This window comes from Bactrocera neohumeralis, chromosome 2, assembly GCF_024586455.1.
Source record: "Bactrocera neohumeralis isolate Rockhampton chromosome 2, APGP_CSIRO_Bneo_wtdbg2-racon-allhic-juicebox.fasta_v2, whole genome shotgun sequence".
In the NCBI taxonomy this organism is placed as follows: domain Eukaryota; kingdom Metazoa; phylum Arthropoda; class Insecta; order Diptera; family Tephritidae; genus Bactrocera; species Bactrocera neohumeralis.
Genome location: NC_065919.1, coordinates 38,536,004 through 38,561,667, shown reverse-complemented (window position 1 = coordinate 38,561,667; position 25,664 = coordinate 38,536,004). Strand labels below are relative to the sequence as shown.

Genomic DNA, 25,664 nt, shown 5'->3' with positions numbered 1-25,664 from the left:
TAACATTTTTTTTAAACTTATCTATAGTATAATATGTAACAAAACTTATTAAAATACTTACATTTTTCAAAACGTCTTTATTCTACAACTCATAAGCTAACGAATATTTTATGCGAAACTCGAATACATTTGACAATTAAATTCGAATTACATAGTAGTTGCAAATTTTCTTAATTCGGATTCACTTTTCGAAATAAGGATTCAAAATGCGAAAATAGAGTTACCGAAAAAATTCGAATTCGAGAAAATTCATTTTCGAATCGAGATACAGAATAGGGCCTCAGATATGACGTTGGGTGATTTTGTGATTCAAAGGAGCAAACCATTTCTAACGCGACTGCAGATCGAACACAGTTTTCTTCGGGAAGATGTTGGGATAACAATCCTGTTTTTTTGGAAGCTAGAAGATAAACAATTCGTTTGAAGGTCGTAAATGACACTTCTGAAAGAGCTGTTAATTTAATGCAAGATTTTAATGGACTACCCTAATTAATTTAAATTTTGTGTTTGAATAAAAGTTTATGTTAATCTAATTTTATTTTTACTCATATTTACTTCATTTGTTGCATTTTAATTAGTTTTGGATCAAATCAAAATGTCACGCCAAAACACCATTTTTTATTAAACTTTACAGCTCGGTCGGTTCGTTTTAGCATTTATAAAAAAAAGTAGAGGGTATGCGTTTCGAAATTCTAAAACAAAATTTTTTTTTTCCCATATAAGGGACTAGGGGGCTATCTTCCGCTTTCACCCATTTTCACGCTGTAAAAAAATTCCTCCTTAGAAAATTTGGTTAATTTAGCTTTGATGGTTTCTGAGAAATGTAAATTAAACTTATTAAGTGACGGAACCACGCCTACTTTTTGATTATTTTCAACCCATTAAAGTTTTATATACTAATTTGACGCTTTGTTATAGCACTTTAGTTTTTCGATTAATAGCTTTTTACGTGCGTGGCAATGAACCGATTCCGCCAATTTAAAATATCAACTACCTGAAGAAGTTATCGCTTTCGCGGACGGACAGACATACAGTCAGTGGCTTAGCTAAGCGGGGCAGTGCCCCGGGGCCCTCGAATCCTTACCTGAAATCTCGTTCTTTTGGAAATTTCTCCCATTTTCAAAAAAATATGGCAGGTTGCAATCCCACTTTAATCATGACAACTCAGTTGAGATATTCAAGTGTTATGCTTAGAGAATTCCCCTAAATTCTTTCTATAGGTTGGCAGTGTTGTCAATTTGACGTATATATGTGCGTTTTATTACAAATTCAAGTTACGATTTTTTCCGAGAACGGTTAAAAAATTAATGTTGTATCAGGAGTAAGTGAACTAATGTCAATAAACTTTTTTGTACTGGTAATACAATATAGTGGTTCAATTTTATTTGATTTACCACTCATATTGATGTCCGTTAAGTCAAAAATCGTGTCAAATCTATAGATTTCGTCTACAGCTCATTGTATAACGCGAAATATCGTGAAAAGTGCAGTAGGTACATTAATTCAGATCTGCAATAAAACTTCGTTATTTTGATATTAACAAAGCATTCTCAGAAATAGTTCTAAAGAGTCCTAGTAAAGATGAGCTTTACAAAAATGAAACCTTCTATTTGGGCGTGGCAAGTAAAGTTTTAGCAGTGGCCAAAACAAAGTTGCAAATTTATGGAAATGATTTCGAATTATTCAAGTGCAAAGTCAGTAAAGCTGCACGAAAATATGGTATTGAATCCAATTTTCAAGAAAAAAGGCAAGGAAAAGTAAAAAAAAAAAATTTAAATGAATTATAAGCTGATCACCGATTTCCAAATCGAAGAAATATTTATTTCATTTTCCAACACCAACATTTTTATTACGATTGAAGCAACTTCATTATGCAGAAATATTCAGATATAATAGGCCCTAGTTTTTCACTTCAATTTATTAATATTTACCAACTACAGTGTGCGAATTTTGGTCTGCCGCACATGCCTTTTGGTGGTTTAACATAAGAGTTATTGTCAAAAGTAACTGAATTTAGAATATTTCCAATACTTCTTTATTGGAAAAAGAGAAGATATTTTCCAATTTTAAATGTATTACAAAAACAAAAAAATTAAAATAATGAAAATACAACTTAATGATACTGAGGTTTGCACAAAAGTTTAGCAAATTTTGTTGTTTTTTTTTTTTAGTTTTACCCCAACTAACTCAAACAAGGACTGTTCACCAATTATGTAAGAAATAATGAACAAACTATAAAACGGAAGTTTTTACAGCAATATTACTATTCTTTACACCAATTATTAATTGTAATTTATGCTGTTACTGTTTAACCGTCTGCTCTCAGCCACCAAAGCATTTTACCATTCCATTGCAGGCTGATCAATATGCAAGTTCATATTGTTTTATGATAAAATCATGTAAATGGTGAAAAAAAAGTGTTTTGCAACATCCGAAAATTGATGGAACAACTTGCAGGTGATTTTCGTGATGAAATATTTTCAAAACCAGGAAGACCATCGTGCTCAGATACAGAAGAAAGGCTAAATGGCAAACTCCATATATTGCGGCACTGTGAAGATGTAAAAAGTAAAGATTGTTCCGTATGTTCAAACAGAAAAATTTCAGGCGGAAGACGCCAAACTAACTATTTTTGTGACACATGTTCTCGAAAACCAGGGCTTCATATTGGAGACTGCTTTGAAAGATACCACACGATTAAGAACTATAAAATATAAATTTTATATAAATTTAAACATATTAATGGTTTGTCAAAAAAGTCTTGCGGTATTTTTATTGAATTTTTTTTTATTGAAATTGAAACGAGTTTTTGATGACTCATGCCCAGCTCTTGACCGATGCTACGGCTGCTACTATGCCGGTCTCTTTCGACCAATTCAGCGATTTTATCGCAATTTTCGACGACAGGCCTTCCGGAGCGTGGCGCGTCTTCGACCACCTCTGCACCAGAACGAAAACGTTGAAACCATCGTTTTGCGGTGGAAATGGAAACTGTATTGGGTCCATAAACTGCACAAATTTTATTGGCGGCTTGAGATGCATTTTTGCACGTAAAAAATATGCGATTTTCTCTTTATTTTCTCCATGTTTGCGACGCTTTTACTCACGAACAACTTAAAAGAAACGACAATCAATCAAACACGCGTTAGCGCGTGAAATGAGCTTTCAAAAAGGTATAGCATGACCCGATGCGACGAATAAAACTAGAACTACGCGCTTTCAGCGCCAACTAGCGAAAATACCGCAAAACTTTTTTGACAACCTAATATTATATTACACGTATCTTCAGTTTTGAAAAGAATTAATAAATTTTATTTTTCCTTCACAATCTTCCATACTATGTATTACTGTTTTTTCAACGAAAATTAATTCCGACCAGCATCACACCCATTTATAAAATGAATACGGTCGCAAAGGGTTAATACCTGCGCTGCAAAGCACCAAAAAAAGCTTAAGTAGCTTAACGTTTTTAAAATATTTGTATATTTCATACTTTTATTTGATAAATCCTAATCAGTTTACATAGCAGTGGGGCCCTACCTACGCCACTGCATACAGTCATTTATATATTATATATCTCTATATATATCTCGATTGAGTTTAGGTGATACAAACAACCGTTAGGTGAACATAAGTATTAAGTATCAACACGTTGCGAGAGCATAAAAGTGTTAGTGGAATCTGAACAGAATTATGTTGCTTATACGCAGCGAGGTACTGGTGAAGCTGCGTTGATTAGAAAGTCATATATCACGTATACATACATATACATATATACATTTTTATATTTAATAGAATTAGATGATCTACAAGTTTAAGATTTCTCCATTAGATTATACTAGGTAAGGTTGTAATTAGTCCCTACATTAGGTTACTTTGCCGAACGAAACTTTGAACTCCAAATAACATATTAACATGACTTTGTAATTAAAATATTGTAAGTTTGTAGTTTTTTGTAGCATACAGCAACAATTTCTTGTCAAAGCCATGCAACTACATGGTACCAATGCACTTTTGCAATAACTGACCCAAATTTGAAATAACTTGACGTTTATTCTACTTTACAACCCAAATAACCCAAAATGCCACGACATGAAGCCCTATTATGAGTATGTGGTGCTATGGCCAAATACTGTATGATCAAGCAGTAACGACATAAAATGAATATTAATTCACAAAAAGGCAAGCCAAAAATGTGACTTTATGAATTAAATTTTTTCATAATATTTGTTATTTGACACCTAATGTAGGTTTTTATATAAGTATGTATATATCAGACGTTATTTTTTTCTCTTTCAGTACAGACGTGTGCCTAATTTTTTAATACACACACATATACACACACATCCATAAGTATCACCATAACTATGCAAGTTCAGCATGTGCTAGTTTGTAATTTTCGCTTTCTATGTGAGTTTATGGACGAAGTCTGCATTCTTTTCAAATTTAGACTTCAAAGGCACTCCTCACTCTTATGCTTGTACTACTTATACACAAACCCCCATCATTACATGAAAATATTAATATCTCCGTAATAAACTTATAATACACATATAACCTAGAGTATATGTGTATATGTACTATATATACATATTTGTGCATATTTTGGAATGATTGCGGTGAAAAATATGGCAACGGAACTCGTCTGCCACACTTAAACCAAAAAGAAACACACACATTTCCACACCCAACTATCGCTTGTAAATGTTTGGTAAGTAAGTTAGGTTTCGATTTCATAACCAAAATTGTTAAACAAAAACTCGAGTTCCGCATGGAGTGCAAGTTAATGGTATCAATGACAGTGGCTCCAAACACCCACAACTAAGTAAAAAATTGCTGCCACAACTTGGCTACCCAATAACCAAAAATGTGTGTGTGTGTTGTTGTTCAACAACAGAAAATTGGCACAAGCATAGCGTTTGACAACAGCAAATTGAATTATGTTCGTTGAACTATGTGTACATGTATGTATGTATGTGTTCAAGAGTATTTGTAATTGTAATTGTATTGTTGTTGTTGTTACTGTCTCACGCATTGCATTTCTTTCGATTGACGCGCATTTCTTCACTTGACGCTTCGACTGTTTACGTCCGATTTGTTGCTTTTGCCGTTGGCTGACAGTAGTCGCGTAAGAGTGCCGCCCTTGCATACTAATTAGCCTGAGCATGCGCAAACTCACACTAACTCACTAGATTTGGCTGCAAAGCATTGACCATCGTTTTCATTTACGTCGTTCTTTGCTCAAATATTTCACTATGTAGTGGTTGGGTAAATAGTGATATTGGAGTGACGACGATTCATAGCCAAGTTTAAGTTTAGCCGCGCACATGGAAAAAGTGTTATTGGCAATGGAAATGAATTGCAGCGTTGAAGAATTCACACCCTTCCATCATGCATACTTACACCGTTTTATCCCTTCCCCCATAACTTCTTCCAAAAACTGTTGCTTTGCGACTCAAATGAAAGCTACACTTCATCAGCAAGCAGCAAAAGTTCCGAAATCGAAGCCAAATACATTTCAATGTGTCGGTTTTTTTGGGCAAACCTAGTAAGAGTGGCGCTATTGCCACACCAATCGTGCTGTTGCCGTTGTCCAAAAACGTTCACGCGTACCTGAAGTGTCCAATGAAGCGCGTCTTATATGCAATTTAGTAGTGGCCTTCCCTCCCAACTCCCACACCGGTGCGGCCGCTGTTTCAATGTTTACCTGGCCTCTTCAACCGCTAGTCAACGAGCATACTCTCCGGCCGTTTGCCGCCGGCTTGAGGCTTCTGGGGAGCGGCAGTATAAAACCATGAGTATACGACGAAGTGGATATCATTGTCTCATTATCGATTCTGTAGTGAACACACAGCAATCTAGTAGCCAGTCATCGCATAACGGTCACTGAAACGCGTCGTTCACTATCTCAATTTCTTTAATTTCTTTCCCCTCAAAACTAATTTGAGTTTGCATCGAAATGGCGTTCCGTTTTACGTCCTTGATCGCGTTCGGTTGTTTATTGCTCGTAGCCGCTTCGCCAATCAATGCTGCTGCCATTGATAATTCTGTGGCAGAGCCCCGCATACGCAATACGGATGAGCTGCTCACCACAATTGTGGATAAGTGCTTCCATGCCAATGGGCTGTATTGTTTGAAAGAGAAAGTTTTGACCTATTTGGATGGTGTGGCTGGAGTCGAGGAGGATATTAGTGGACGCGCCTTCAATGAAGATGTCATCGATAAAGTGATCGTCGATCGTGTTGGCCGAATCTTAAATAACAATGAATTCCGCCTGCGCTTGCCCGAAACCGCATTCGGCAGCTCGGTCGTCAGCTATAGTACTGCGCGTGGTTTTGACGTGGAAGTGCCCGAGACTGGAGGTGAGTGTGAACAAGAATTACTAAGGGAGGTCAATAAGAAATTTAGGAAGATTTATAGCGTTCAACGATTAAAGTGGCAATTACAAAAGACGGAATAATCTTTATATTCTAAAGAACAATATAAAGAATTACTGTAGTAATTGCAATTGGAAGAAAACATAAATACCAACAAACGATGTTGCTAAAAACTGTAGAAACATAAATGGTCTTTAAATTCTTATAATACTATATTTTTCCATTTTTCCATATTTTTTGTGTCTTCAATTTCTAGCACGCGGCGAGAAGAAGAAGGACAAGCTGCTCCTCCCTCTGTTGCTGCTCATGAAACTGAAATTGAAGGTCGTCATGCCAATCCTTCTGGGTCTGATTGGACTCAAAGCATTCAAGGCTTTGATTTTGTCGAAAATCGCTATTAAACTGGTACTTGGCTTCCTTATCTACAACTTGATCACCAAATTATCCGGCGCTAAAATGATGATGATGCCGGCACCCATGCCAGCGGCTGAATACGGTCCACCCAGCACTACCGCTTCCTCATACGATCCAAGCAGCTGGGAACCAGCCAGCGGTGGCCCATATGCCCGCTGGGACTCACAGAGTCTCGCATACAGCTCATACCACCCCAGCTCTAGCTCATACAACTCCGGCTCCAGCTCCACTGGTTCATCGTCCAGCTACAGCTCATCATCGTAAATGAAAGTAAACACGGCACATCTAGAATTTTTGCTTCAAAAATTTATTCGGTGGACCTTAGCACACCAACCTGTACATAAGTATACATAGAAAAACCAAGGAAAACAAAACTAAGAGATTATAATATCGAAAAATCGGAAACTAGGAAAAGGAAAGGACTAAGACATACGCTGAACTACCATTTAATCCATTTAGTATATTTATTAATTGTAATTTATTTTTATTATTTTAAGCATTTAGTCATTCTACTATGTACTGTACTATGCTTTCACTTTTCCAACTTTCCCTTTAGTACTCTCTCCACCCTATCCTTTTCTAATCTTTTCACTTTAAAGTTTTATCTATAAAATTCCCACCTTTATTTCGATTTTCTATTCTTCTACACACTTTCCTTTTTTCTAGCGCTTTATTCTGCATTAACTTGCATCTTTTGTTAAATATTTTCCTTCTTTCTTTTCCTCAAATTCCGACCAAAAATCAAAATCCAAATAACTAAGTTAATATTTATTTTAATTTATTGAGATGCAAACGAAAAATTAAAAATAAAAAAAAGAAAATGAATTTTTAAATATTTTGAGTTTTCTTTCACATCCAAGGATATCAAAGCAATTCTCCAATTTAAAAATATTTTTATTTAAATAATTACTGATTTGCTCACTGAAGCTGTTGCTTTCCAATTACTTTACATCTTTTCACTGAAGATTTTGAAATTTTATTTTGAATACATGACGGCGGTAAAGTAAGCTGATAGGTAGTTCTCATTTAACCTAGTATCTATTGTTTACTCGATTTTTTTTTGGTTCATTCACTCGCATTTCGTGACTAAGTATCACTCACCGTCACCTATTTCAACCGGAAGTACTTGTTCGATCAAATTAATCAAGAAAAATATATGTTTAACGCTGATTGTTTTAAGACCGTAGCAAGGCACACGCATACACTGCGCGTCACCAGGTTAGCACATATCGCAGCTTAATAATAATTTTTTGCTCTTGCAATTTCAGACACTTTGATTGTTTCTTAATCTGTTTTGTTTGCAACTTGGTATTCTCCTGCACTAGCAGAAAGTGTAAATTAGCGGCTTTTGCTAATTTCTTTTCTTTTCGAAAAAAAAATAATAATGCTAGAAAAAGGCTCCATATGCAAAAGTCGTCCTTCCTGCAATACAAGTTACGAATACTCCAGTAAATTTGTTTAATTTTCGTACAAAAATACTTTACACGAAATTCTGATTTGCGTTATGTCCTCTTTTGCTTCTATTTTCATAATTTATAGAACGAGGAGCACCAGCTGAATCGTCATTGATCACATTTCTGGCTATTTTTCATGGCTTTTTTAACGAGCCGGTTCAAATTTATATTTATATTTAAATTTCGCAAATTATTTAAATTAATTAACTAATTGAAAAATACATAAATTAAAAAAATATATATTTTAATGAAATAATGTATATGCCAACAAGTTAAAAAAAAAAAATAAACTGTGCAAACCTGCTGAAAGCGCCCATACACGAGCACACAAGCATTTTATACTCTCGCATGGTAAAGCGTACGATCCATGTTCGTGAAAATGTTTGATTTTTTCACGATTTGCGAACATGTTTATTCCGTATCGTTGTCGGTTCAAAAACTCATTTCTCTCGTGTCAGCCGAACATGAAGATCGCAACAATGGCAATGTTGGAAGAAGGCGTGCTTTCGAGGCTTCAAAAATCGATTTTTTAGGATTTTTTTGGGTGTTAAAGAAAAATTATATAGCGAAATTTCTAGGCTTTATAGTTAGATATGGTTCTTGAACATCTTTCACAAATTTTTTAAAAAATCTTTGATATTCTGCCTTTGGGTAAAATTATCCGATGCATTCGCATGTACATTTTTTGACGGTCGGTTAACGCAATTTCTATCGGAAACAAAAAATTCAAAGAGATTTATATTTTTTATTAATCTTATTTTTGAAACTATATGGAAAATACCTGAAAAAAACGACTCTGTAAAATTTAAAATGGTATTAAAAATTTAATAAACAGTTTCCGCTTTGATCAAAAAATTTTACCTTATAGCCTTGACAGGGCCAGCGTTAATCCGGATTTTCCAAAACAATCAGTCCAAATTTGTAGGTGACAGACGGCAGCTATGCGAGTTTGAAGCTCTCATAAACAGCTCATTGTCCTTTTTATAATATTTTCAATGAATATTTTTTCTTCAATTGATAGAAGATAAACATTACGGTTGTTAGCCGACCAATTTTTACCAAACCATTTTATATTACAAAACATAAGTATAAACACATTATTTTTAAAACTGCATCATAACATAGAAGTTTTATTGACAATGTTGCCAACGAAAATCTCTTTCTGGCTATTTTTCATGGCTTTTTTAACGAGCCGGTTCAAATTTATATTTATATATATAATTTCCTATATCTTCAATTAATTTTTAATTAAAAAACCGTAAATTAAAAAAAAATATATATTTTAATGAAATAATGTATATGCCAACAAGTTAAAAAAAAAAAATAAACTGTGCAAACCTGCTGAAAGCGCCCATACACGAGCACACAAGCAATCGGCTTGTTCGCGTACCGATCCATGTTCGTGAAAATGTTTGATTTTTTACGATCGGTGCGCGAACATGTTTATCGTGTATGGCGTTGTCGGCGCTCAAAAACTCATTTCTCTCGTGTCGCCGAACAGTGAAGATCGCGGACAATGGCAAGTGTTAAGGGCCTGCTTTCGAGGCTTCAAAAAATCGATTTTTTGAGGATTTTTTTGGGAGGGAAAGAAATAATTGATTCAAGCGAAATTTCTAGGCTTTATAGTTATATATTTGAACATCTTTCACAAATTTTTTGGATACGAAATCTTTGATATTCTGCCTTTGGGAAGCAATTATCCGATGCATCTCGCATGTACATTTTTCTGACGGCGGGCAGGATACAGGTCGCAATTTCTATCGGAAACAAAAAATTCAAAGAGATTTATATTTTTTATTAATTTATCTTCTAGTTAAACTAAGAAAATACCAAAAAAAAGTGTAAAATTTAAAATGGTATTAAAAATTTAATAAACAGTGGCTTTTGATCAAAAGAATTTTACCTTATAGCCTTGACAGACGGCAGCGTTAATCCGGATTAACTGCGCACTTAATCAGATCCAAATTTGTAGGTGACAGACGGCAGCTATGCGAGTTTGAAACTCTCATAAACAGCTCATTGTCCTTTTTATAATATTTTCAATGAAAATTGATAGAAGATAAACATTACGGTTGTTAGCCGACCAATTTTTACCAAACCATTTTTTTTACAAAAACATAAGTATTTTTAAACACATTATTTTTTGAAAACTGCATCATAACATAGATGAAAATTTTATTGACAATGTTGCCAACGAAAATCTCACAAACTCCCAAAAATTTTGAGAGTTATTTTTGGATTCAGCAACGGAGTTAGCTGTGGTAACTCCTGAATTAATCCCGAAAAATGCAATTAATCTGGTTTAACGCTGCCGTCTGTCAATGCTATTATGCTGTTAAAACTTGACTTTTCTTAATATTTTTTTTAGTTTAAATATAAGATAATTTTATGTTAATGATAATAAACTTTGCCCTAATTTCATTCGACGTTTAGTTTTTTTCCTATCCTTCCCGCCAATTAAGAATAATCGTAAAAATGAAAAACCGAGACATCACGCTTCAAAGTTTTCGCTTTTTGCCTAAGCGCTCATACATATAGTGTAAGAAAAATAAAAGTTGGAATAACTTATTAACGAAATACAATGAAATACATAAAAATGCTACATTAGAAATAAATTCCAAGAAATGTTCCGCTTGCCTGTCGCACATGTTAACTCTGTGTAGAACGAACGCAAAATGGATTTGTGTGTCGTGTATGGGCAAACGAATTCATACCGATCGAACGCACTTGTGTGCTCGTGTATGGGCACTATAAGAAACAACATACATGATATGAGAAATGAAGAACGTGGAAGACCACCAAAAAAGTTTGAGGACGCCGAACGGCAAGCAATAATGGATGAAGATGTTACTTTGAGTCAAAACCAAACGGCAGCCATTTTAAATGTTGTACAACAAAAAATTTCACACCGTTTGAAAGCTAAGGAAATGATCCATAGGTGTGGACAATGAGTGCCACTTGAATTGAATGAAACCGGTAAACCGAAAAAGCACATGAAATTTTGCTTCAAAGGCACGAAAGAAAATCAGTTTTACATCGAATTGTCACATGGCGATGAAATGATGAAAAATATATTTACTTTAAGAATTCTAAACGGATAAAAGCATGAGTTACCCCAGGGCAACTATTAACATCGACTGTAAAAACAGATCGATCGATAATAAGCTGTTAATTCTAATCGATACAGAATGGGCCAGAAGACGTATCAAAGTAATTTTGTTACACGAACATGCACGTGCTCACAAGACAAAATCGGTTCTGAATACAATCAAATTACTTGGCTGCCCACCAGCCGTATTCACCGGACTTGCCCCTTCCGACTACCATTTGTTTTCATCGATGTGACACATATGAGCTGAGCAGCACCCCGATTCCTACGCAGAAGTCGAAAATTTGATGTCTGACTAGTTTGCTTCAAAAGACGAACATTTCTATTGACATAATATACACGAATTGTCAGAAAGGTGATCAAAAAGTGTCAAAAACAATGGTTTTTTACCCATTTAAAATGAGTATTTCATTTTCACAAAAAAACACTCATTTCATACCAGTATACCTGGTAAAAGGTGTGGGCAGGAATAAAGGGTTGTTAAACTTATTCCAGTGTGAGAGCGAAATAACATTTTCCATTATGGCAGATTGAACAAAATGAAACACCCAACATTTGTATGAATAAAAATTACGGAGAAACTATTTAAATCTTTTTAAAGAATATTATAGCAACTGACTTTTGTCCCAATAATTGGATTTAAGCTTGTTAGCTCTCAATCATTAAACGTTTTTAATCATTTTCCATTGAAAATAAAACTATGATGCTTCAAATTACAAAACGTTTCAAAAATCTTTAAATGTTTTTTCCTTTTTATAAGTGGTCTTGAACGATGCAACTAATCCCTCCGTTTAATATTTATTTAATAAAATTTCAATCTGGCCATCGCTCGTTTTCCAATTGCTAAACGTCAAAACCTCCTGAACTCGATCAACTGTCAAAGTTTAGGTGTTTTGACGTTTTATGGTTTTGCAGCTCGCAATTGAGTTTACTGAAAATATTTTAATAAATACTCTCTCACTTCCAGTGAGAGAGGAGTGGTGTGGGGATGGTTAGCTCGCAAAATTTTCGAGTTTACCTGAAAATATTTTAATAAATACGAATTAGTGGAAGGTATTGAAAATGCTTTGTCATCAACATTCTTAGACTATATTGAAAAATGTTACGATTCAACCCATTTTTGACATACAGACATACCATTGCCAGAGGAGGATTATCTCTGATTTTCAATAATATATCTCACAAATCGACCGATATTTTCGATCAAAAGTCATTAATAAGTCCTGGGGTCCAAATATTCAGTATCTTGAGGCTGGAACAGTTTTTTTTTGAGTTTGACAAATTTTAGGTCATAAGATGGCGCACACCAAGGGCATAGGCACAAAGTTTTATCTTTTCATACTAATTACTTCTCAATTTGTGTACTGGAAAGTGAAAGGATCAAGATGATTTTAAAATTGTAATATTTGACAAGTAGGCGTGGTTCTTATTCGATTTCGTTCATTTTCATACTGTGTCATATGAATACGAATAAGAGAAGAATGCCATGTACCAAACTTTGTCGAAATCGGTTGGTCGGGTGCCGAGTATGGGATTTCACCAAAAACTGGGCGGTGCAACGCCCATCGTTCAATTTTCACACTGGACTATAAAGAATTATCATACCATCTCGGAAGTAAAATTTAATATCTCGGGCGTATTTAATTATCGATTTATTGCGTTATTAGTAGTTTTCAACAGTACTGTTATATGGAGAGTGAACGGTTCATTTGTGATTGTAATTTTAATATGCTCTGCCCAATCCACAAAAAGGGAAACATCGCACATAAGGTTCTATCAAGCGTATTGTGTGAAAGATTAAAGCCCACCGTCAAGAAACTGATTGGACCTTATCAGTGTGGCTTTAGACTTAGAAAATCAACAATTTATCAGATATTCACCATGGTCCAAATCTTCTAAAAGACCCGTGAAAAGAGAATCGACACGCACCACCTCTTCGTCGATTGTAAAGCTGCTCCAACAGGATCGGGAAGGACCTCTCCGATCCGTTCAATACCAAACGAGGTTTCAGACAAGGCGACAACCGTTAGCTGAACAAAAGTGTTATACTCTGTAGCAAGAGTATAAAAATATTAAAGAGGTAATATAGTATGTGTAAAATTGACTACCTAATTTAAATTGTGAATTTTTCGTTGATTTCGAAAGTGAAACCATATTTATAGTTCTATTTAGTAGAAATTGATTCGTTAAAATTGCAAATAATTTTAGAATTATAGCGTCTTTAGTTTTGTTAGAAATTAACCAAATCCATATAAACCTGAAGTGCGCTAATCTCTTTACGACTTATTTAATTCCACAATTTTTGGATTAAAAATGAGATGATCAATTTTTAGTCCCAAACATCTTGGACTTACATTTAAAATTCTATTATTCGTTTTATAGAGGCTATACAAGTACATGTGTGATAGCTCATACATATGAAGATATACGCAGTATAAAGTCACCAGGAAGTTCGAAAACCATTTATATGTATTACATAAATGGTGGCTAAGGGAAATATAGACTCGATTCAAGCAATTTTTCACATTTAAACGTACAAAGTCAACTATAGGTATGGGAGTTATTGTTGCTGCGGTGTCAGAAAGCTTCCTAAAGTAATTTCGAAGAATGGTACCGAGGTGACAGTCCGTGACCAGATAATAATCCGGGTCCATTCCGGTTACTTACACCTGACGATCGAGTACACTGGGATTCACATATTCGGTACCTAGGGGCTTGAACACTTTCAGTTCGATTTGGAAAATTTTTGGTCATAGAATGATACACTCTAAAGGCGCTATTCAAGGAAATTTTGATCCCATTATATTAATTGGTGTTTGATTTGTATACCGGAATGTGAAAGAAACAGATGGAATTATAAATTGTTTTATATGGGAAGTAGGCCGATTTCCATAATTTTTGTAATATAACATAAGAATATTAGAAATTTATTATTTACAGAATTTGGTGGATATCGGTCGAGTATGTCCCGAGATATGGATTTTCCCCTAAATGTGAGCGGTCCCACGCTCATCGTACAAATTTGACACTGGCACCAACAAAGCCTTATTGTGCTATCTTGAGCGTAAAACTAGTTATTAATTATCATCCGATTTCGCCTATTTTAAGTGACAACATGTTGCAAAAATAAAAATTGATAAATCGTTTGATTGTGTAAGTTTGCCGACCAGTGCTCTAGATTATTAAAGATGTTGACTCTGTGTAAACTCAATTTCAAAATGTAGAACACGAAATTTGCAAGCAGGAAAAATTTTAAATTCTAAAAAAATTACTTTTTAATTTGAGATTACGAAACCAAAACAATGTATTTCCAAGATCAATTCAATTCGAAAAAGGACATATGTATATGAATATACTAGCGGTCCAGTACGTACTTCGCTACGTACAATGTGAAATAATAAAAGAATTTATTTTAACATATAATTCATTTATTCAAACAAAAAATATTTTATTATTTGCTCGCTATGTATGTACTTTATATCTTAATTGTAATCGTTTGAATAAAAATGGCATATCAATTGGAATCATAGGAATACGCGGTATCAAACCTTCTCCTTTTGATTTAGCAGTTAAGATCGTAGCAGCAACAGGTTGCAAGAGTATAATCATTTTTCTAGCACCAAAAAATGTCATTTGAAATGGGAAGATTTGGTTTGAATATGTAAGTATTCTTAAGTTATAAAATTACAACGAAAAGTGGCATTACTTTTTATATATATAGATATATACTTGTATAATAAGTATGATATTATAAAACCAATCTTTCCATAAAAATAATATAAGGTTGAACCCTACGCCACGTGAAATATTGAATCGTGACTGGTACCAGAATTAGGAAGTGTTGTTTAGTTTCGCTGAAATTTAATAGAGATTTCGAATCGCTTTCTGCAACCCTAACTGCAGCTGCAAACAAATTTGTATACCGCCATTAACCGAAAACCTATAAAGTGCTATTACTAAGCAATTACTTACTAAGAAAAGAATATTGAAAAAGTGGAAACTTCTACCGACAGAGTGAAAATGGGTGAAATCGGAAGATAACCCCACTCACTTCCCATATAACGGTACTGTCCAAAACTATTTAAAGCACAATAAGTCAATAACTAAATATGCCAGAGGCATTTAATTTTACCTATGAAATGGTATAAGAAGGCTTTATGGAAGCCGGTGTGATAATGGACGATGGGCGCTGCACCGCCCTCTTTTTGGTGAAATCCCATATCTCGGGACTTGGGGGATTTAATAACGTGTAAATTTAGTACGTCGAATTCTTTCTATATTCCTATGTTACAGTGTGAAAACGAACGAAACCAGATCAGAACCACACCTACTTCCCATATAACACAATTTTAAATTCCATTTGATTCTTTCGCTTTCCAGTACACAAATCAGGAAGCAATTGACATAACGGGATAAAGCTTTTTAGGAATACAGTCAAACCTGGATAAGCGAGAGTTCAAGGGAGCTCAAACTCATTCTCGCTTATAGAGGTTTCTCGCTAACCCGAGTGCGATAAAATAACAAAGTTATTTAGTTCCGCGCAATAGAATAGGCACAATATTGACAAGAAAACAATACAAAAACAATTGTAGGAATTTTCACGAAAGTTAAGAATGAGCCATAAAATAGCAGTTGTTAAATTTTGTAGTTTGTTTTGTCAATTGTTACTGTATGTGGGTATCTTTTATGTACGTATGTATTCTTATTGTAACTATAGTTCCTCCTAAATAATATACATAAATAAATAAAGCTTGACTGTCGCTTATAGAGGTATAGATAAGTATTATTCTCACTTACGGAGGTCCATGAGGGAAAAACGACTCTCTCTTATAGAGGATTCTGTTTCTCGCTAATAGAGGTTTTGGGAGCTTAAAATGACGGGTCCTGGCTTTCACTCTCACTTATAGAGTTTTCTCACTAATCCAGTTCTCACTTACCCAGGTTGGACTGTAATACCTTTAGTGTGTGCCATCTTATGAGCAAAAATTATTCAATTCTAACAGAAGCTCTTCAAGCACCTAAATATGTGGACCCCAGTATCTATAGTTGACTTTTGGCCGAAAATATTGATCAATGTGTGAGATATACAATGGACATTTTCCTGAAAATAGTTATTCTGTGTATTAAAAATGTTTTTAATCGGTACACAATAATTCCCTGAGCCCCCATATACCTAACATAAAGATTTTTATCTTCCAGATGACTTCATGCTGAATATATCGGTTAATATTTGAGTTATCTCAATGAATATTACAGGACATGTTTTACTCATAACAGTGCACCTTTGTGCCTGAAATATACATATATTGGTTGTCAAAAAAGTCTTGCGGTATTTTTGCTAGTTGGCGCTGAAAGCGTGTAGTTCGTCGCATCGGGTCATGCTATACCTTTTTGAAAAGCTGATTTCACGCGCTAACACGTGTTTTATTGATTGTCGTTTCTTTTAAGTCGTTCGTGAGTTATAGCGTCGCGAACATGGAGCAAAATAAAGAGAAAATACGGCATATTTTACATACAGTACTACTACGATAAAGGCAAAAATGCATCTCAAGCCGCCAATAAAATTTGTGCAGTTTATGGACCCGATACAGTTTCCATTTCCACCGCACAACGATAGTTTCAACGTTTTCGTTCTGGTGTAGAGGTGGTCGAAGATGCGCCACACTCCGGAAGGCCTGTCGTCGAAAATTGCGTTAAAATCGCTGAATTGGTCGAAAGAGACCGGCATAGTAGCAGCCGTAGCATCGGTCAAGAGCTGGGCATGAGTCATCAAAAATTCATTTCAATTTCAATAAAACAAAATAAAAAATTAATAAAAATACCGCAAGACTTTTTTGACAACCCATTATAATTGGGCGAACACTTAACCTAGTCCCCTTATAACTATTACCAGGATTTTCGAACACCCGGCTGACTTTGCTCCATATTATTGGTGGTTGAATGTGTACATTTATGAAACATATGGAACACTTTTTTAATATGTGGCATGATAGTAGTTAATAGATAAAATCGGGTCGACACTACACCACCTCCCATATACCGTACTACGTATAATGATTTGCGTTTTTCTAACAAATCTTTATATGCCTTGATTGATGTTTTACATCTTAAGGTATTTCCCTGGCGTTGATTCCTGCAAGTTGCAAGAGTATAAAATGTTCGGTTGCACCCGAACTTAGCCCTTTCTTACTTCTTAAGGGTTAATATTAAATATATTGTAGTCCTAATTTTGTTTAAATCTGATGAAGCTTTGACGAATGCACGTTGATACTTCCACAGTTCCAAATAAAATAGATACGTAGATTGCATGTGGAAGCGGTTAGATGTGTTTCGATATTGTTGTTTTATTGAGCAAGTTTTGAAGAGTCAAGCAACAAACAGCTGTTTAGATCAACAATATATAATTATTATTAAAGTCACACAAACACATACTACGTTAATTACATATAATTTAAAAGCTGCTTTTAAGAAAAGTACCCTACAGTCATCGAGATAAAAGTTGTAATAAAGTTAATTATCATTATAGACGTACAATATATGTATGTATATACTATATATGTGTGCATGCATAACCAAATAAGTTTAGCGACATTACCTATATAAGCAGCTGCTTATTCATAGATAACGCTGAGAGCGAGCAAAAGCTCAACTAAATAAAGCGCAGCTTTGACCCAACAGTAGCAGCAGTTAACATCAGAGATCTTCACAGCTTATTCACAACTAGAAGCTCAAAGGTTGCGGACGATAACGTCAATACACCAAAACAACGGTAAAATGTTGAACTTAAAGCATTTATTGTTAGTGAGTCTGTTTTATATGGCACACGCTGCGGATTCCGATATAACAAAATTTATGAAGCACCTGGAAGTAATACCTGACGTAATCGCGGAAGGACCAAAAGACTTTTTAAAAGTAAGGCTATTAGTAAGCTATATTAATTCGATGGAGTTGAATGCGACAATTTTTTTTTGGTAGGTGAGCTTCGACAGCGGTGTAGTGGCCGATAAGGGCGTAGAGCTGACTCCGACACAAGTAAAGCACCAACCGAAAGTGGAATGGAATCCTGAATCGACTGATACCTTCTACACACTGATTATGACCGATCCGGATGCACCTAGTCGTGCTAAGCCTGAGATGCGCGAATGGCATCATTGGTTGGTGGTCAATATTCCCGGCAATAGTTTGGACAAGGGTGAAGTACTGTCGGCATATATTGGTTCTGGCGCACCGAAGGACACAGGATTGCATCGTTACGTATTCTTGCTCTACAAACAACCAAAGAAACTGGAATTCACTGAAACTCATCTCACGAATACAAGTGCTAAGGGTCGTGAGAATTTTTCAACAAAGAATTTCGCTGAGAAATATGGACTAAGCGCACCAGTTGCTGGAAACTTCTTCCAAGCTCAATATGATGATTATGTACCGGAACTCTATAAGCAATTAGGATTTTAAAGTTGCACTTGAAATGGCCCAAGTCGAACGGTTAAAGAAAATACTTGTTTAGAAATAGTTTTTTTTTTGTTTCTTCTATCGGTTCGAGCCGTTAAGCCAGTTTCACACACAAACATACAAATCTTATTTTATGCACCTACTCGCCCACTTATATAAACAAATATGCACGTATGCGGCTAGGTTTGTATTTAGCTGCATATTCACATTGATTAACAGTTTCCAAAGTAGTGCATAAATTATAATTTGAATATTTATGAAAGTAAGAAGTGATGAAAGTGAAAATATGGATTGGCTGGTTGGAAACAAAGTGCTGGCTTAATAGACAAGGTCAGCGGCGGTCTGCTTAGTAGACGACTATTAATGAGCAAACCCAAGAGTTATTTAAGCGGCTATTAATTGCGAAACTGGTTCATAACGTAATAGATCTTATAAGCCTATATATGACAAATCGGCATGTATTTTTAGTATACACACATTATATTTAATTCACTATCTCCAGAAAAAATAAAAACAATTTAAAAAGCGCAAATATGCATTTAACCCAATAAGGAATTATATAAAGTATATAGGTAAATCTAGATGAGTTTTATTTGGTGTAATTATACGCTACAATTCATCACTTATAAAGTTAAAATCGTTAAATTTCGATGACTTCGCGACCTTCACTGAATGCTTTGTGCACAAAGAAAAAAACGACAGACAAAATTTTTGTGCCGTAATTGTTGTATGGAGATCAAAAGGCAAAGTTGGAGCATTGGGAGCCGAGATGTCCCGTCTCAATTGCACACTTTTCCAAATTTCTGAAGGTGGCATCTTAAAAGTAGGAGCTCTGTAGTAACTTCTACAATGTTACCAAGTTCTTTTTCGTTTAGAAGAAGATCCATCAAGACTACCCGAAATTACCTTTGTTGTATGCCCCGTATTGGTAGTGTTCCAAGAGCTGATGCGTGAATGTAAGGTCCTCAGCTACATTATCAAGCAACTATATCGCCACCTCTACTCGACGTCCATCTAGGGTTCATCAATTCAAACAACCTTTGAAGGAGCTGAATGGTCTAATACAGATACTGCTGCTTAGAGCAGAAGCCCACTTGCCACCTTCTGTTATGCCATCGATTTTGTCCTGAAAAACTAAATTGTAGTCATTCAGTTTCTCAATATGGATTACTACAAAGAAGCCCACTACTCTTCACTACCCACTACCTCACCAAAAACAGGGAAGTCGTACTGAAACCCAAATGGTTGGGTGGGATTTGTCGTATAATACGATCACCGCAGATCCTTTCCATACTTGTTAAGATGGAGTTATGTGTAGAAGTTCACGCAAGTGAGGAAAGTTCTCTGATCACTTCACTTGGGAGTGGCCAGAAACGATTCTTTTACACATGGCTCAAGCAGCTCGAACGCAGACCGGAAGTTGTGTCTTTGACCAAATATCCTCTGGGTAGCCTAAGAACATCCGTTCGAAGGCGAGCTAAAGTGAGAAGGCGAAACATCCCCCACATAGGGTTGTGCGCTGGGTTTGGGACACAGGGGATCATATTGTGATTTGGGACCCGCCACGTAAAAAACACCCCCAATGAAAAGGAACAACAAGCCTCGGATGAGAGACCGCCTTTTGATGACGACCATGGCAAACGAAGTAAGGACTACGATATCAGAGCATGCACCTGGAATGTCCGGACCCTTAATTGGGAAGGTGCCGCTGCCCAGCTGGTTGATGTCCTCGCGAAAATAAAGGCTGACATCACCGCCGTCCAAGAAATGCGATCGACGGGACAAGGACAGAGACGAGTAGGTCCTTGTGACATTTACTACAGTGGCCATATAAAGGAGCGCAAGTTTGGTGTTGGATTCGTGTTGGGAGAGAGACTCCGTCGCCGAGTACTATCATTCACTCCCGTGACGATGTGACCACAGATACCTTCTATGAGCGCTTGGGGCGCGCTTATGAGAGCTGCCCCCCTCACGATGTCAAAATCGTGCTTGGCGACTTTAACGCCAGGATGGGCAAAAAAGGTATATTTGGCCCTACGGTCGGTAAATTCAGCCTCCACGACGAAACATCCCCATATGGGTTGAGGCTGATCGACTTTGCCGGGCCCGAAATATGGTTATCTGTGGTACTAGATTCCAGCACAAGAAGATACATCAAGCTACCTGGCTGTCTCCGGATCGAAAAGCCTCCAGATCGATCATATTGTGATGGACGGAAGACACGTCTCCAGTGTTCTAGACGTGCGTACGCTCCGAGGTCCTAACATCGACTCTGACCACTATCTTGTTGCAGCCAAGATTCGCACCCGCCTCTGTGCAGCAAAAAACGCACGTCAACAAACACAAGGAAGGTTCGACGTCGAGAAGCTGCAATCACAACAGACAGCCGAACGATTTGCTACTCGGGTTGCACTCCTGCTCTCTGAGAGCACTCGCCAACAACCCGGTATAAGGGACTGTGGGACGGCATTTCAAACTCCTTACGTACAGCTGCAACCGAAACCATTGGTTTTCGGAAAGTGCAAAAGAACAGCTGGTACGACGAGGAGTGCCGTGTCGCAACGGAGAGAAAACAGACTGCCTACCTCGCAACGTTACGATCGACCACAACACGTACGGGATAGGATGGATACAGAGAGTTGAAGAGGGAAGCGAGACGCATTTGCAGACAGAAAAAGAAAGAAGCCGAAATGCGTGAGTACGAAAAGCTTGATAAGCTGGCCGACAGGGGTAATGCTCGAAAATTCTACGAACAAATGCGGCGGCTTACAGAAGGTTTCAAAACCGGAGCATACTCTTGTAGAACCCCCAAAGGTGATCTAGTCACCGATGCCCAGAGCATACTTAGATTATGGAGGGAACACTTCTCCAGCCTGCTGAATGGCAGTGAACACAACACCAGGAGATGGCGAACCCGATTCCCTAATCGATGACGATGGAGCAGACGTTCCATTGCCCGACCGTGAAGAAGTTCGAATAGCCATTACCCGTCTGAAGAACAACAAAGCGGCGGGGGCTGATGGATTGCCGGCCGAGCTATTCAACCACGGCGGCTAAGAACTGATAAGGAGCATGCATCAGCTTCTTTGTGAAATATGGTCGGACGAAAGCATGCCCAACGATTGGAATTTAAGTGTGCTCTGCTCAATCCATAAAAAAGGAGCCTCCTCAACATCGCATATAAGGTTCTATCGAGCGTATTGTGTGAAAGATTAAAGCCCACCGTCAACAAACTGACTGGACCTTATCATTGTGGCTTTAGACCTGGCAAATCAACAACCGACCAGATATTCACCTTGCGCCAAATCTTGGAAAAGACCCGTGAAAGAAGAATTGACACATACCACCTCTTCGTCGATTTCAAAGCTGCTTTCGACAGCACGAAAAGGAGCTGCCTTTATGCCGCGATGTCTGGATTTGGTATCCCCGCAAAACTAATACGGCTGTGTAAACTGACGTTGAGTAACACCAAAAGCTCCGTCAGAATCGGGAAGGACCTCTCCGAGCCGTTGGATACCAAACGAAGTTTCAGACAAGGCGACTCCCTATCGTACGACTTCTTCAACCTGCTTCTAGAGAAAATAGTTCGAGCTGCAGAACTAAATAGAGAAGATACCATCTTCTATAAAAGTGTACAGCTGCTGGCGTATGCCGATGATATTGATATCATCGGCCTCAACACCCACGCCGTTAGTTCTGCTTTCTCCAGTCTGGACAAGGAAGCACAGAAAATGGGTCTGGCAGTGAACGAGGGCAAAACGAAATATCTCCTGTCATCAAACAAACAATCGTCGCACTCGCGACTTGGCTCTCACGTCACTGTTGACAGTCATAACTTTGAAGTTGTAGATAATTTCGTCTATTTAGGAACCAGCATTAATACCACCAACAATGTCAGCCTGGAAATCCAACGCAGGATTGCTGTTGCCAACAGGTGCTACTTCGGACTGAGTAGGCAATTGAACAAAAGCCAACTCTATATGTCGCTCATAATTCCCGTCCTGCTATACGGTGCAGAGGCTTGGACGATGACAGCAACCGATGAGTCGACGTTACGAGTTTTCGAGGAGAGGTTCTGCGAAAGATTTATGGTCCTTTGCGCGTTGGCCACGGCGAATATCGCATTCGATGGAACGATGAGCTATACGAGATATACGACGACATTGACATAGTTCAGCGAATTAAAAGACAGCGGCTACGCTGGCTAGGTCATGTTGTCCGGATGGACGAAAACACTCCAGCTCTGAAAGTATTCGACGCAGTACCCATCGGGGAAGCAGAGGAAGAGGAAGACCTCCACTCCGTTAGAAGGACCAAGTGGAGAAGGACCTGGCTTCGCTTTGAATATCCAATTGGCGCCACGTAGCGAAAAGAAGCAACGACTGGCGCGCTGTTGTTAACTCGGCTATAATCGCGTAAGCGGTGTCTACGCCAATTAAGAAGAAGAAGAAGATGTTAAACTAATCGATCTAAACGATTTTGTCTGGTAGTTTTCTTTTCCCAGATTAGGCGCTTACTCTAAATGGGTATAAGCATTATATATAACAACAAGCAACGCAGTGAAACAGTAGATCATTCTGCAGAAGTGCGGGAAATATATAGTCCGGACCGGCTGATTTAAAAGGCATAAAAGATTTGGTAACCATTTATTGGGTGAACACAATACCATCATCTTGACAGAGTAGTATGACAGGTTCGAAATATCTCGCATCAGGCTGTGGAAAATAAGTATCTTGTAACTTTGAGTCAGGTCCTTCCTAAACCTCTTGGTAAAGGTCGGTTGTGCTACCTTTATTCATTGTATTATTTCCTTAGAATTGTTGTGCTCGAACAGATCCATTTTTTTGCATACTACTATTCTTTCTGCTGTGATAGAAACCGCCACTTCTCTCCATCTGCGCAGTTGACGATGGGGTGCTCGGGTTTTCTCTGGAAGACGCTTTAATCGATGGCAATTCCATTCGCCTTCTCGTCCGCGCCATTCCATAGTATACAACGTCGGGGGCAACACTCCGACGAAGGTATTGTCGCAACCTGGCGGTGACAAATCCTGAACTTGACGGTGGAGAACTGCAAGCGAGCCCTACCAACAATAGACTGGAAAAATGTGTATGGAGTATGGGTCTATACCCATAGCAGCATCTTTAAAATTGTCTTCGTGGACGTTACAGCCAGTCTCCACCTTGGAGGCCGTTCGTTACCATAGACTATCTTCCACTTCTCGAATGGCTGACTCTAAACTTTTGTCCACCCAATAGCGATTGCTACTACGCCGTAAAATGATGCTTGAAAAAGTAATGAAAAACACAAGAAAAATATGAACGAAATAAATTTTCTTAAAATCTTCTTTTAACATAACAATCTGAACTGATTCATCTACATCCCAACATGATGAATGACGTAATCTTTATTATATGAGCCTTGGGTGCACCCTATATATAGACATAGCCATCAGATTCAATCATTGAAATGTAGAAAAATAAAAATAAAATCGAAAATTTTCACATCAAGCTATCAATTATAAATAATGTTTTGATCTCGTCGAAGGATTTATATCTAATGTAAGATTTGTTATGGTAACTAAAGATTTTATGGATCATATTATAGCTTCGAAATCATATGTCTACCGGCCCCTGACATATTTGTATTAAAACAAATTTCAGAACGCAATGGCTGCAGCTTCAACATCTGATAGTACGGACGTCGTTTTCAAGCAACACAAAGTTGTCCCTGACGTCATACCAGTGGCGCCGAAACAATATCTAAAGGTTGAAAAATCAATTGCATATAACTTTACAAATAACTAACAAATTTTCTTAGGTCAGTTACAAAAATGTATTGGCTGAAAATGGAAAGGAGCTAACACCAACACAGGTGGCAACACAGCCCTCGATCGAGTGGAATGCCGAAAACGATGCTTTTTATACGATAATTATGACAGATCCGGATGCACCAAGCCGCAGCAATCCGAAATTTCGTGAATTTAATCACTGGTTGGTTACCAATATTCACGGAACGGACATTAGTAGTGGTGATGTCTTAACCGCGTATGTAGGGTCTGGCCCACCACAGGGGACTGGTCTCCATCGATATGTTTTCTTAGTATACAAACAACCAGCCGAAATACGCTTTCTGGAAACTCGCGTACCAAAAAATAGTAGTCAAAATAGACCGAACTTTAGTGCAACGAAATTTGCGAAGAAATATAAATTGGGTGAGCCCATTGCAGGAAATTTCTTTCAGGCGCAGTGGGACGAGTATGTTCCTACTGTGCATAGGCAATTATCTGGAAAGAAGTAAACTTAAGTGTAGTTTGAATGCCTCTTTAATACAATAAAAATTTACAAGTGCATAAATAACCTAACATATACGGTTTTAAAACCCGGAAAAGTTGGTTTGAATATATGTACAACTTTTACAAAGTTATAAATCATTGGATCAAGATTTAGTTACACAAATTCCGCACAAGTTTCTCATTGGAAGTTTTTCTATAAAACCAGCTGTTCACAAAATTTTTTCCAAAAATATGTGCAAAACGTGAGAAATCATAATGGAAGTACTTGAGGATAATATTAAGGGCTAAAATTTTCAGGGAATTTTCAACATAAGAACAATATTTTCGTGTCTTCATGAAGAAATAAAAAAGTTTTATATGAAACACTCTAATATATATAAATATATATTTTAACTAAAAGTAGGAAGTATTGCATTTATTACGATATTTACAATCAGAGACAAGAAGATACACCGCTATTAGAAATAAATGCTTTCTGAATTTCACTAAGGTTTGTTACATATTGACCGACATCACCAAAAGAAGGTTCGAAAATATTTATATTAGGTATATGTGGATGTCTT

General features: G+C 36.9%; 3 protein-coding genes across 3 annotated transcripts; all 3 read left to right on the top strand.

Moving 5' to 3' along the window:
* The first annotated feature begins 5,838 nt into the window (after nt 1–5,838).
* Nucleotides 5,839–7,499, top strand: LOC126756458 (uncharacterized). Its single transcript, XM_050469528.1, has 2 exons — nt 5,839–6,362; nt 6,634–7,499. Exons 1-2 carry the CDS (start codon nt 5,960–5,962, stop codon nt 7,053–7,055), a joined length of 825 nt encoding a protein of 274 aa, XP_050325485.1. The 5' UTR covers nt 5,839–5,959; the 3' UTR covers nt 7,056–7,499.
* Nucleotides 7,500–17,966: 10,467 nt separating this feature from the next.
* On the top strand, nt 17,967–19,338 carry LOC126756526 (protein D3-like). The gene is made up of 2 exons (XM_050469647.1): nt 17,967–18,266; nt 18,330–19,338. Exons 1-2 carry the CDS (start codon nt 18,129–18,131, stop codon nt 18,807–18,809), a joined length of 618 nt encoding a protein of 205 aa, XP_050325604.1. The 5' UTR covers nt 17,967–18,128; the 3' UTR covers nt 18,810–19,338.
* Nucleotides 19,339–21,467: 2,129 nt separating this feature from the next.
* LOC126756533 (protein D2-like) lies at nt 21,468–25,123 on the top strand. Its single transcript, XM_050469658.1, has 3 exons — nt 21,468–24,367; nt 24,470–24,574; nt 24,627–25,123. Exons 2-3 carry the CDS (start codon nt 24,476–24,478, stop codon nt 25,104–25,106), a joined length of 579 nt encoding a protein of 192 aa, XP_050325615.1. The 5' UTR covers nt 21,468–24,367; nt 24,470–24,475; the 3' UTR covers nt 25,107–25,123.
* The last annotated feature ends 541 nt before the right edge of the window (nt 25,124–25,664 follow it).

Excerpts from the sequence above, each read along its gene's own strand:
- LOC126756458 (XM_050469528.1), top strand. The coding sequence starts at position 5,960 with ATGGCGTTCCGTTTTACGTCCTTGATCGCGTTCGGTTGTTTATTGCTC. Across the intron at positions 6,363-6,633 it reads GGAAGTGCCCGAGACTGGAG|CACGCGGCGAGAAGAAGAAG; the intron begins GTGAGTGTGAAC and ends TTCAATTTCTAG.
- LOC126756526 (XM_050469647.1), top strand. The coding sequence starts at position 18,129 with ATGTTGAACTTAAAGCATTTATTGTTAGTGAGTCTGTTTTATATGGCA. Across the intron at positions 18,267-18,329 it reads GACCAAAAGACTTTTTAAAA|GTGAGCTTCGACAGCGGTGT; the intron begins GTAAGGCTATTA and ends TTTTTTTGGTAG.
- LOC126756533 (XM_050469658.1), top strand. The coding sequence starts at position 24,476 with ATGGCTGCAGCTTCAACATCTGATAGTACGGACGTCGTTTTCAAGCAA. Across the intron at positions 24,575-24,626 it reads CGCCGAAACAATATCTAAAG|GTCAGTTACAAAAATGTATT; the intron begins GTTGAAAAATCA and ends AAATTTTCTTAG.